We start from the raw sequence: 13,393 nt of genomic DNA, 5'->3' as shown, positions 1-13,393 counted from the left end.
TTCTTATCAATGGAATATGTATGAAATGACAGATAATTCATTAGCTTTCCAAATGATCATCATGTTGATTGTAGTGCCATGTTGATTGTGTTGGTTATCGATTCCAGTGTCTACGTCCCAATTCCAGGCAATTCCATTTCACAAACATAGGGAGTGATGTCTATGGAGCTTCGTCAACCTACATCTCTGTCTCCACTCATATCTGTCATGTCTTCTCATGCTTTCCAATTCTAACTTTCTTCTCCTTTCTGTCCACAGTCGCTGGAGAGCACTCGTCGTATGCTACAGCTGGTGGAAGAGGTTAGAGAAAGACACCATTCATACTTACAGTGTTCACCACGCCAAGCCAGAATACAATGCAAGCCGTGTCACAGCTCTTAGTGTACTGTACAGTATCTGTCTCAGAACAGTGCATGGTATTGACAGGGGTCAGATACCAGCACCTCTCTGTCAATACTGGCGGAAGAGAGGGGGAGAAAGATACCAGCACCTCCCTGTCAATAGTGGAGGAAGAGAGGGAGAGAAAGATACCAGCACCTCCCTGTCAATAGTGGAGGAAGAGAGGGAGAGAAAGATACCAGCACCTCCCTGTCAATAGTGGAGGAAGAGAGGGAGAGAAAGATACCAGCACCTCCCTGTCAATAGTGGAGGAAGAGAGGGAGAGAAAGATACCAGCACCTCCCTGTCAATAGTGGAGGAAGAGAGGGAGAGAAAGATACCAGCACCTCCCTGTCAATAGTGGAGGAAGAGAGGGAGAGAAAGATACCAGCACCTCCCTGTCAATACTAGAGGAAGAGAGGGAGAGAAAGATACCAGCACCTCCCTGTCAATAGTGGAGGAAGAGAGGGAGAGAAAGATACCAGCACCTCCCTGTCAATAGTGGAGGAAGAGAGGGAGAGAAAGATACCAGCACCTCCCTGTCAATAGTGGAGGAAGAGAGGGAGAGAAAGATACCAGCACCTCCCTGTCAATACTGGAGGAAGAGAGGGAGAGAAAGATACCAGCACCTCCCTGTCAATACTGGAGGAAGAGAGGGGAGAAAGATACCAGCACCTCCCTGTCAATAGTGGAGGAAGAGAGGGAGAGAAAGATACCAGCACCTCCCTGTCAATACTGGAGGAAGAGAGGGAGAGAAAGATACCAGCACCTCCCTGTCAATACTAGAGGAAGAGAGGGAGAGAAAGATACCAGCACCTCCCTGTCAATAGTGGAGGAAGAGAGGGAGAGAAAGATACCAGCACCTCCCTGTCAATAGTGGAGGAAGAGAGGGGGAGAAAGATACCAGCACCTCCCTGTCAATAGTGGAGGAAGAGAGGGAGAGAAAGATACCAGCACCTCCCTGTCAATACTAGAGGAAGAGAGGGAGAGAAAGATACCAGCACCTCCCTGTCAATACTAGAGGAAGAGAGGGAGAGAAAGATACCAGCACCTCCCTGTCAATACTAGAGGAAGAGAGGGAGAGAAAGATACCAGCACCTCCCTGTCAATAGTGGAGGAAGAGAGGGAGAGAAAGATACCAGCACCTCCCTGTCAATACTAGAGGAAGAGAGGGGAGAAAGATACCAGCACCTCCCTGTCAATAGTGGAGGAAGAGAGGGAGAGAAAGATACCAGCACCTCCCTGTCAATACTAGAGGAAGAGAGGGAGAGAAAGATACCAGCACCTCCCTGTCAATACTAGAGGAAGAGAGGGAGAGAAAGATACCAGCACCTCCCTGTCAATAGTGGAGGAAGAGAGGGAGAGAAAGATACCAGCACCTCCCTGTCAATACTAGAGGAAGAGAGGGAGAGAAAGATACCAGCACCTCCCTGTCAATAGTGGAGGAAGAGAGGGAGAGAAAGATACCAGCACCTCCCTGTCAATACTAGAGGAAGAGAGGGAGAGAAAGATACCAGCACCTCCCTGTCAATAGTGGAGGAAGAGAGGGAGAGAAAGATACCAGCACCTCCCTGTCAATACTAGAGGAAGAGAGGGAGAGAAAGATACCAGCACCTCCCTGTCAATACTAGAGGAAGAGAGGGAGAGAAAGATACCAGCACCTCCCTGTCAATAGTGGAGGAAGAGAGGGAGAGAAAGATACCAGCACCTCCCTGTCAATACTAGAGGAAGAGAGGGAGAGAAAGATACCAGCACCTCCCTGTCAATACTAGAGGAAGAGAGGGAGAGAAAGATACCAGCACCTCCCTGTCAATAGTGGAGGAAGAGAGGGAGAGAAAGATACCAGCACCCTCCCTGTCAATAGTGGAGGAAGAGAGGGAGAGAAAGATACCAGCACCTCCCTGTCAATAGTGGAGGAAGAGAGGGAGAGAAAGATACCAGCACCTCCCTGTCAATACTAGAGGAAGAGAGGGGGAGAAAGATACCAGCACCTCCCTGTCAATAGTGGAGGAAGAGAGGGAGAGAAAGATACCAGCACCTCCCTGTCAATAGTGGAGGAAGAGAGGGATAGAAAGATACCAGCACCTCTCTGTCAATACTAGAGGAAGAGAGGGAGAGAAAGATACCAGCACCTCTCTGTCAATACTGGAGGAAGAGAGGGGGAGAAAGATACCAGCACCTCCCTGTCAATAGTGGAGGAAGAGAGGGAGAGAAAGATACCAGCACCTCCCTGTCAATAGTGGAGGAAGAGAGGGAGAGAAAGATACCAGCACCTCTCTGTCAATACTAGAGGAAGAGAGGGAGAGAAAGATACCAGCACCTCCCTGTCAATACTAGAGGAAGAGAGGGAGAGAAAGATACCAGCACCTCCCTGTCAATACTGGAGGAAGAGAGGGAGAGAAAGATACCAGCACCTCCCTGTCAATAGTGGAGGAAGAGAGGGAGAGAAAGATACCAGCACCTCTCTGTCAATAGTGGAGGAAGAGAGGGAGAGAAAGATACCAGCACCTCTCTGTCAATAGTGGAGGAAGAGAGGGAGAGAAAGATACCAGCACCTCCTGTCAATAGTGGAGGAAGAGAGGGAGAGAAAGATACCAGCACCTCTCTGTCAATAGTGGAGGAAGAGAGGGAGAGAAAGATACCAGCACCTCTCTGTCAATAGTGGAGGAAGAGAGGGAGAGAAAGATACCATCACCTCCCTGTCAATAGTGGAGGAAGAGAGGGAGAGAAAGATACCAGCACCTCTCTGTCAATAGTGGAGGAAGAGAGGGAGAGAAAGATACCAGCACCTCTCTGTCAATAGTGGAGGAAGAGAGGGAGAGAAAGATACCAGCACCTCCCTGTCAATAGTGGAGGAAGAGAGGGAGAGAAAGATACCAGCACCTCTCTGTCAATAGCGGAGGAAGAGAGGGAGAGAAAGATACCAGCACCTCTCTGTCAATAGTGGAGGAAGAGAGGGAGAGAAAGATACCAGCACCTCCCTGTCAATACTGGAGGAAGAGAGGGAGAGAAAGATACCAGCACCTCCCTGTCAATAGTGGAGGAAGAGAGGGGGAGAAAGATACCAGCACCTCCCTGTCAATAGTGGAGGAAGAGAGGGAGAGAAAGATACCAGCACCTCCCTGTCAATAGTGGAGGAAGAGAGGGGGAGAAAGATACCAGCACCTCCCTGTCAATAGTGGAGGAAGAGAGGGAGAGAAAGATACCAGCACCTCTCTGTCAATACTGGCGGAAGAGAGGGGGAGAAAGATACCAGCACCTCCCTGTCAATAGTGGAGGAAGAGAGGGAGAGAAAGATACCAGCACCTCTCTGTCAATACTGGCGGAAGAGAGGGGGAGAAAGATACCAGCACCTCCCTGTCAATAGTGGAGGAAGAGAGGGAGAGAAAGATACCAGCACCTCCCTGTCAATACTAGAGGAAGAGAGGGAGAGAAAGATACCAGCACCTCCCTGTCAATACTAGAGGAAGAGAGGGGGAGAAAGATACCAGCACCTCTCTGTCAATAGTGGAGGAAAAGAGGGAGAGAAAGATACCAGCACCTCCCTGTCAATAGTGGAGGAAAAGAGGGAGAGAAAGATACCAGCACCTCGGACGTGACAAACAGACGAGCGTCTGTGAAGATAGAGGGAGGGGCTGTCTGGCGAAAGGGAAGACTTAAGAGGATAAAAAGAAGGAGAGCGGAGAGAGGGAGCTATAAAGGATGAGAGAGAGAGAGAGAGGAATAGAGGGACACATTAGTCAGACTGCTATGATTAATCAGATGATTATGTGTGATAATTGTTCAGCGATAAGAGTGTGTCACCACACTGGTTTGGAGCACAGATTCTGATTTTAGTTGTTGTCTCCCTCTCTCTCTATCATCATAACAAATAAGTGAGAACATTTTATTTTTCATGCAAACAAACAAGCAACTGCATTTCCAAATACTTAATGACGAGATCAAGGTGTATCCATCTCCATCTATATGGTTTGCATAACGTGGTAGTGTTGAGCAGAGCTGAAGGGATCAGTGCAGTGCAGTATGGGGATCGTGTTTGATTAGGACCCCCTGGGAGTCATTCTTTACTACTTCGGGATTTCTCTGGAAACCAGAATGCTAATTTACAGCATAAGTTATAGGGTGGCAGGTAACCTAGTGGTTAAGCTTGCTGGCCCAATAACCAAAAGGTTGCTGGTTCAAATCCCCTAATTGCTCTGGATAAGAGTGTCTACTAAATGACAAAAAAAGTGTAACAAATATTTATACACTGCTGTGTATTGTTCGCCTCAAATGTTGATACTCTCCTCCTATACGAATATGCTAATGTTATCAGGCTGTTGCGATTTGGACAATGTTACCCCTATTGTGAGATTTTTTGTTGTTGAGCAAATCGCAAGACCTTGATCTAACTTTGTCTAAAGCGTGCGGTGTCTCTGACGGTGTCATCCTGTTTTTCTATCACGTTGCCTTGCCCTCTAATCTTCATTCTACATGGCTTCTGTATACTCCCTTACTGATCCTACCTCTCTCTTTCTCCTCGTTTCCTTCCTTTTCATCCCTTCCTTTCTCCCCTTCCTTCCTTCCTCCCCTTCACCCCTTCCTTCTTCTCCGCGGTTATTCGGGGAGTAGAGTAAAGATGCTGGTATCAGGACTTTGGTTATGTTGGACGAGCAAGGAGGTAAGTGTTGGATGTCTTCTGGGAGGGAAAACCAATAGGACTTTGTGCCCTGTCTTGCATCTGACTTTTTGCTATGAATAACTTAACAGTGCCTGCTTTGAAGTGGCTAGCTAGAATGACAGAGTCTGCTTTATATTTCAACTTGAGTTATTTTCAAGGGCTTTGTGCATTGAAAAAGACAGATATATGGGTGAAGGTACAAAAACACTCAAATAGCAATATTTTAGATTCCCATGTAAACGAATAGAGATTTTCTTGACGGTTGAATTGTTTCCTTTGCACTTGCTCGTAATCCATTAAGTGGCCAATTCCCCCCAAAAAACAAACAAAGAATATAGACATGATTTACACCTGATCATTTTTTATTTTATTTTTTATTTTTTATTTCACCTTTATTTAACCAGGTAGGCTAGTTGAGAACAAGTTCTCATTTGCAACTGCGACCTGGCCAAGATAAAGCACAGCAGTGTGAACAGACAACACATGGAGTAAACAATTCACAAGTCAATAACACAGTAGAAAAAAAAGAGAGTCTATATACATTGTGTGCAAAAGGCATGAGGAGGTAGGGGATGACCAATAACAAATGTGATTTAGAGAAAATAATTGCAGGGCCTAAACCCTGGCATTACTACTGGTTTGTTGTGCTTGGAGGGATTGATTAGAGGGCATAATTGTCTTGCCAGAAGGCATTAGCCTCAACCCAGTCTTCTGATTGGCTGGTGAGACTGCAGTAATCAGTTCGTTTTTGGGGACACCCCACTGACCGAGGACCTTAATAATGACACTCTCAAAGTCATCTGCTCATTCCTCTATCATCATCCCTCTATCAACTACTCATCCCTTCCTTCTGCAGTCCATCCGTCCAGCGCTCCCTCCACGAAGCCAATTTAGACTGCTGTGTGGTCGCTGAGGTGGCTATAAGCCTGTTTAGCTGCTCTCTGACTTCCGCTTATTGACGGTGCCGTAGTGGAGAAGCCTGGACTGATGCCGTACACAAGGCTTGAATCAGTCACAGGATTAAATCAATTAAAAAGGGAATGAAAAATATAGGGTTTGTGAACAAATGTTCTACGAGCAAAGAAATTGATTATGTTGATACTGAGCGGAAGAAAAATACCCGTTCAACATCACCTTATTTCCATTTGACGTTCCTCTTAGTCGCCGCTGTTCAAGTAAAGGTCACATGACTTAGTTGTTTCTACAGTACGTGTGTATAAAAGCATGCCGGGCATTTTTTACAAAGGTGGACATTATCAATTGGCTTAAGCCTCGACTGCATTCCTGACCCACTCTACTCTACTTTCCACCTCATCTTACTATAACACGTGCTGCACGTAATTCATACGCAACCTCCGAAACCCGAACATCAGAGTTTTCCACCCACCCACCTACCCGGTATCATTAATCCCCTCCCACACATTTTGTTTTCAATTCATTCCCTGCAAGGGAATGAATTGAAATGCAATTTATAAGTTGAAGAATCCTCATATAAAAGATGGTCCATTTTAATTCATGATACATTTTCTGATGAATTGCCTGTATTGATAACTGAATTGACCCCAACCCTGCCTGACATCACACCAATAACATCCATCCAGCTACCACATTCATGCCTTGACCCAATGTCCACACTGCCCACAAACAGCTCATCTCCTAGGGGAATGATACTGTAGTATAGGATCGGTAGGATTTCAGATTTGCCGTGATGCTACAGCCATGGCAAACCGTTGATGATCGTATCTTTAGATTTAAAAAACAATAAATCCCCTCGCCAATGAGTAATAAACCACAAATATTTTGTTTTGTGTACTTTTCAACACTAAAAGGCTTCTTTCTGTAAAATGAAAATCTAAAGAATATATTGCAACTGACGGTCTCAGTTTTAACTTTATTCAGTACCCAGTACTCTCTGGCGTGAAGATCCATACCAGTTTACTGATGCATGCACGCAATAGAAACTCTTATAGATTATATCATTGTATACAGCTCAATGCTGCTCATGACTCATATCTTTCTGTCAAATAGTCAATCAAATTCATTCCACTGCTGTCATCCCTTTGTCCTGACCAGAACAACTCGATCGTGTTGAAGATGGCATGAACCATATCAACCAAGACATGAAGGAGGCCGAGAAAAGTTTAAAAGATTTAGGGAAATGCTGTGGTCTTATCATATGTCCCTGTAACAAGTAGGTACTGACCCAACGAGCCCAAAGGTTCTTCACTTGTGGTGGCGTCCATTTTTTCCCCCTTTTGTCACAGTGAATGTCTGAATCTGTTGTCTTCTCTTCTTTGTCTTCTCTCCTCCTTCCTTCCTTTCTTTCCTTTTCTTCTCACGTGCTTCGTTCTGTGGGGGATAAATTACTTGTGTTTAATCAGAGCAACTGGAGCGCATCGAAGAGGGAATGGACCAAATCAATAAGGACATGAAGGATGCAGAAAAGAATTTGAACGATCTAGGAAAATTCTGTGGTATTTGCTCCTGCCCATGTAACAAGTAGGTGATGCTTGCCTGCCTGCCTGCCTGCCTGCCTGCCTGCCTGCCTGCCTGCCATTAACCAAGGTGTAAGTGACGTCATAGTGGCCAGCAGTGCGTTAGTCTGCTCAAGCTCTAACCAGACTGACTCCTCCCCTCAATCCTCTGATCCTCTCGTAAGACCTCTTGACACACACTCACACATACACATACAGTACCAGTCAAAAGTTTGGACACCTACTCATTCCAGGGTTTTTCTTTATTGTTAATATTTTCGACATTGTAGAATAATAGTGAAGACATCAAAACTATGAAATAACACATGGAATTATGTAGTAACCAAAAAAGTGTTACATTTATTTTATATTTGAGATTTTTCAAAGTAGCCACCATTTGCCTTTATGACAGCTTTGCACACTCTTGGTATTCTCTCAACCAGCTTCATGAGGTACCTGGAATGCATTTCAATTAACAGGTGTGCCTTGTTAAAAGTTCATTTGTGGAATTTCTTTCCTTCTTTCCTTGGTAAAAGACCAATTCCATATTTTGGCAAGAGCAGCTCAAATAAGCAAAGAGAAACGTCAGTCCATCATTACCTTAACAAATGAAGGTCATTCAATCCGGAAATTTCAAGAACTTTCAAAGTTTCTTCAAGTGCAGTCGCAAAAACCATCAAGCGATATGATGAAACTGGCTCTCATGAAGACCGCCACAGGAAAGGAAGAACCAGAGTTACCTTTGCTGCAGAGGATACGTTCATTAGAGTTACCAGCCTCAGAAATGGGCAATTAACTGCACCTCAGATTGCAGCCCAAATTAATGCTTTGCAGAGTTCAAGTAACAGACACATCTCAATATCATCTGTTCAGAGGAGACTGCGTGAATCAGGCCTTCGTGGTCCAATTGCTGCAAAGAAACCACTACTAAAGGACACCAATAAGAACAAGAGACTTGTTTGGTCCAATAAACATGAGCAATGGACATTAGAATGGTGGAAATCTGTCCTTTGGTCTGATGAGTCCAAATATGAGATTTTTGTGAGACGCAGAGTGAGACGCAGACTACATCTTTGTGAGATGTAGAGTAGGTGAATGGATTATATCCGCACATGTGGTTCCCACCGTGAAGCATGGAGGAGGAGGTGTGATAGTGTGGGAGTGCTTAGCTGGTGACACCGTCTGGGATTTATTTATGAATTTAAGGCACAATTAACCAGCATGGCTAACACTGCATTCTGTAGCGAAACGCCATCCCATCTGGTTTGCGCTTAGTGGGACTATCATTTGATTTTCAACAGGACAATGACCCAACACACAATCAGTCGGTATAAGGCCTATTTGACCAAGAAGGAGAGTGTAGGAGTGCTGCATCAAATTACCTGGCCTCCACAATCACCTGACCTCAACACAATTGAGATGGTTTAGGATGAGTTGGACCGCAGAGTGGAGGAAAAGCAGCCAACAAGTGCTCAGCATATGTGGGAACTCTTTCAAGACTGTTGGGAAAGCATTCCAGGTGACTACCTCATGAAGCTGGTTGAGAGAATGCCAACAGTGTGCAAAGCTGTCATCAAGGCAAAGTATGGCTACTTTGAAGATCTCAAATCTAAAATATATTTTGATTTGTTTACACTTTTTTTGTTACTACATGATTCCATATGTGTTATTTCATAGTGTTGATGTCTTCACTATTATTCTACAATGTAGAAAATAGTACAAATAAAGAAAAACCCTTGAATGAGTAGGTGTGTCAAAACTTTTGACTGGTAATATATGTGCACACACACACACACACGACATGATGTCACACACACGTTCTGCACACACACACACACACACACACACACACACACACACACACACACACACACACACACACACACACACACACACACACACACACACACACACACACACACACACACACACACACACACACACACACACACACACACACACACACACACACACACACACACACACACAGACAGTGGTGACTGACAGGAGCCTCAGGTCCTCATGGGTCTCACTCTGGTAATAATCCGGACAGGCCTCTAGACATATCCCAGAATATCTTGTGGAATCCCCAGACTCGGCTCGGGAGCTCCCCACAGGCCCATCTGTCACAGCCAACAATCAACAAAGGTGTGAGAACAGTGTATGGAGGTTTTCAACCCCTTAACAATGCAGTGTTAGCTTATACAGCATGTAGACTATATTGGAGTTCTCCTCAACAGCATAACAGCCAAGCTGAATACTGCCCACAAATGTCCAAACACTTGCTGTCCCTAACTATTAATGCTAGACAGACAGGAGAGACTTTCTATAGCCCCTGAACACACCAACCTACCAAAAGTCTTGACTCCTATCCTCCTTTAGATCAGGCCAAAACTCATCAGCAGGGGCTTCTCCAGGCACCTTCCTCCAAGCACCCTTCTCCAAGCACCCTTCTCCAAACACCATATTCTAAGTGCCATTCTCCAAGATCCCTTCTTGTCCAAGCAAACGTATTGTCACGTAACAGCACCATTCTCCTCCCTCCTCTTGCTGGACTATCAAAGCCACTGTAGCCACTATTACTTTCATAGCCACTTACTTTTGTTACTATTACTTTCATAGCCACTATAGTTACTATTACTTTCATAGCCACTATAGTTACTATTACTTTCATAGCCACTATAGTTTCGATCTAAGCCACTATAAGATTCCAGGACTGCTTGTCAGTTTTCTTCATCTGCATGTAAATACCACATGGTCAGACACCCAAATAACCTGAGATCTGCAGAACAGATCAGTAATTGCACGTCATGCAGACAGATCTCTGTCTCTCTCCCTGTAACTGTGAACTCTGCACACCCAACCCACGAATGACTACTGACTGGAATGACTGGAGAGCATGACCATTGAATGCCATGCATGCTGATGATGCAGCTCATATTAATGGTACACATGTTGAGAAAATGATGCTGATGATGTTCATGATGAACTCCTGTTACTTGTCATATAATTGGGTGCTAAATTGGGTCCCATTAATTTGCCACTGTTATGGTAGTGACTGGAAAAAATGAGAATAAGGGACAATCAGTAATTGTGATAATAATAAACATAAAATAACATTTATTTTTAATCAAATCAAATGTTATTGGTCACATACTGTACATGTGTTTAGCAGAAGTTATTGTGGGTGTAGCAAAATGATTGTGTTTCTAGCTCCGACAGTGCAGTAATATCTAACAAGTAATATCTAACAACAGTGCAGTAATATCTAACCAGTAATATCTAACAACAGTGCAGTAATATCTAACAACTAATATCTAACAACAGTGCAGTAATATCTAACAACTAATATCTAACAACAGTGCAATAATATCTAACGAGTAATGTCTAACAGTTTCACAACATATACCCAATGCACACAAATCTAAGTAAAGGAATGGAATTAAGAATATATAAATATATTGACGAGCAATGCCAGAGCGGCATAGACTAAGGTAAAGTAGAATAAAATAGAATTATATATACATATGAGATGAATAGTGCAAAATATATAAACATTATTAAAGTGACTAGTGTTCCATTTATTAAAGTGGACAGTTATTTCAAGTTTATGTACGTATATGGGCAGGAGCCTCTAATGTGCTACTGATGGCTATTTAACAGTTTGATGGCCTTGAGATGGAAGCTGTTATTCAGTCTCTTGGTCCCAGACGCAAACAGGTTATAATAGGCTACTAAAACCAAATGACTATTCTAAAAACGAGTGGATACCACGCTGCATTGCCTATGCAGTAGCCTACCGCCACTCCCACAGAGCACTGTGGTAGCTGTGTGCCCGCTTCTTCCCATGCAGCCCCAGGGAAGCAGTGCAGATCTAGGTCAGCCAGATCATATATACTGTAGGCAAGATACCCTGTTGACTGAAACCCAGGGCTTCGTTCTAGATATCTAGATCTATACTGGAGACAAGAACTCGATCCACTGGACTATGAGCCTGTGGGTCAAAGGGTTAGTTAACCCTGACGAGGTTTCTCTCTTGTTGTCTGATTGACATCATATCCAAGTACAGTAGGTAGAGCTCTAAGTCCATGGAGGGTATACGGTATGTTACTAAAACAGATTCAGTCTGATCAGGGGACTTGGGAGTTTCTCACTTTTAAAAAAACAACACATTTTTACCTCATAAAACGAGAGAGTGATAGAGAACGTTGCAAATGGCACGTCGAAGGAATTGGATAACCTAACTGTTGCATGTAAAACAAATTGTATTACATAACTGAGTCAAGTGAATGTAGGAAGAGAGGAGCGTCGCCAGTGTGCCTGACGATGTGTGTTTTACCACAGTGGTCTGTGTAATCATCGCCTCAGTCCATTTCTATAAATACTAGCTCAGTGGGAGGGGTCAGAATCAGCCATCTTCTCCATCGTCTGATAAAACAAGAAATATCTACCCTCCTCGAGCTTCGAGGTTACAGAAAGGCTTAATCCAACCAAGCCATTTGGTTACTTAGAGGAAAGACAGACATGGTTTTAGGGAGAGGAAAGAAAGAGAAGTCAAGATGGACATTATAACTCAGGGTCCTCTTATGCTCCTTGTTGAATGTTATTAAAATTAATAATTGCATACAAAACACAGTATGACATACATTTCAAACAGACAGACAGTTTGTGATGGTGGTTCATATCTTGACTACTGCAGTGTACTTATAGACTCATTAAAAGGAGCCTGAAGCATAGACTCGCCCAGGGCCTCCTAAGCCACCATAGAAGCTACCTGTCATATTAAGATCTCTGTCAGACAGAGTACATAGCAAATCTAGATACAGCTACATACAGTAATTTGTTTTAAATTCATCTTGGTTAACCTGCTAATAATTAACCTACTACTAATACTATTACATTTTATTTAAAAAGGACATTTCTTGCACTCAAGGCACTAAATCAAATCAAATCAAATTTATTTATATAGCCCTTCGTACATCAGCTGATATCTCAAAGTGCTGTACAGAAACCCAGCCTAAAACCCCAAACAGCAAGCAATGCAGGTGGAGAAGCACGGTGGCTAGGAAAAACTCCCTAGAAAGGCCAAAACCTAGGAAGAAACCTAGAGAGGAACCAGGCTATGTGGGGTGGCCAGTCCTCTTCTGGCTGTGCCGGGTGGAGATTATAACAGAACATGGCCAAGATGTTCAAATGTTCATAAATGACCAGCATGGTCGAATAATAATAATGCAGAACAGTTGAAACTGGAGCAGCAGCACAGTCAGGTGGAAGTTGAAACTGGAGCAGCAGCATGGCCAGGTGGACTGGGGACAGCAAGGAGTCATCATGTCAGGTAGTCCTGGGGCATGGTCCTAGGGCTCAGGTCAGTTGAAACTGGAACAGCAGCATGGCCAGGTGGACTGGGGACAGCAAGGAGTCATCATGTCAGGTAGTCCTGGGGCATGGTCCTAGGGCTCAGGTCCTCCGAGAGAGAGAAAGAAAGAGAGAAGGAGAGAATTAGAGAACGCACACTTAGATTCACACAGGACACCGAATAGGACAGGAGAAGTACTCCAGATATAACAAACTGACCCCAGCCCCCCGACACATTAACTGCTGCAGCATAAATACTGGAGGCTGAGACAGGAGGGGTCAGGAGACACTGTGGCCCCATCCGAGGACACCCCCGGACAGGGCCAAACAGGAAGGATATAACCCCACCCACTTTGCCAAAGCACAGCCCCCACACCACTAGAGGGATATCTTCAACCACCAACAGGTACTACATAAATATTACTTACCCCCTGAAATAGAGGAAGCCAACATTTTGTCAAAGACCTCGTCATCTGACCAAGAATGCCTTAATAATGCACTGTTCACTGATTGACCTTAAAGGGAT

General features: G+C 44.2%; 1 protein-coding gene across 1 annotated transcript in view; it reads left to right on the top strand.

Annotated features, from left to right (window-relative positions):
- LOC112250539 (synaptosomal-associated protein 25-A) overlaps positions 1–13,393 on the top strand; it is a 38,948-nt gene that overhangs the window by 21,274 nt on the left and 4,281 nt on the right. The window contains exons 3-5 of the mRNA XM_024420779.2: positions 259–300; positions 4,990–5,038; positions 7,420–7,537. Of these exons, the coding sequence (XP_024276547.1) occupies positions 259–300; positions 4,990–5,038; positions 7,420–7,537 (209 nt within the window). The remainder of the gene's footprint in view (positions 1–258; positions 301–4,989; positions 5,039–7,419; positions 7,538–13,393) is intronic.

Source organism: Oncorhynchus tshawytscha, linkage group LG05 (assembly GCF_018296145.1).
Source record: "Oncorhynchus tshawytscha isolate Ot180627B linkage group LG05, Otsh_v2.0, whole genome shotgun sequence".
Lineage (NCBI taxonomy): Eukaryota > Metazoa > Chordata > Actinopteri > Salmoniformes > Salmonidae > Oncorhynchus > Oncorhynchus tshawytscha.
This window is presented reverse-complemented; position numbering and strand designations above follow the sequence as displayed.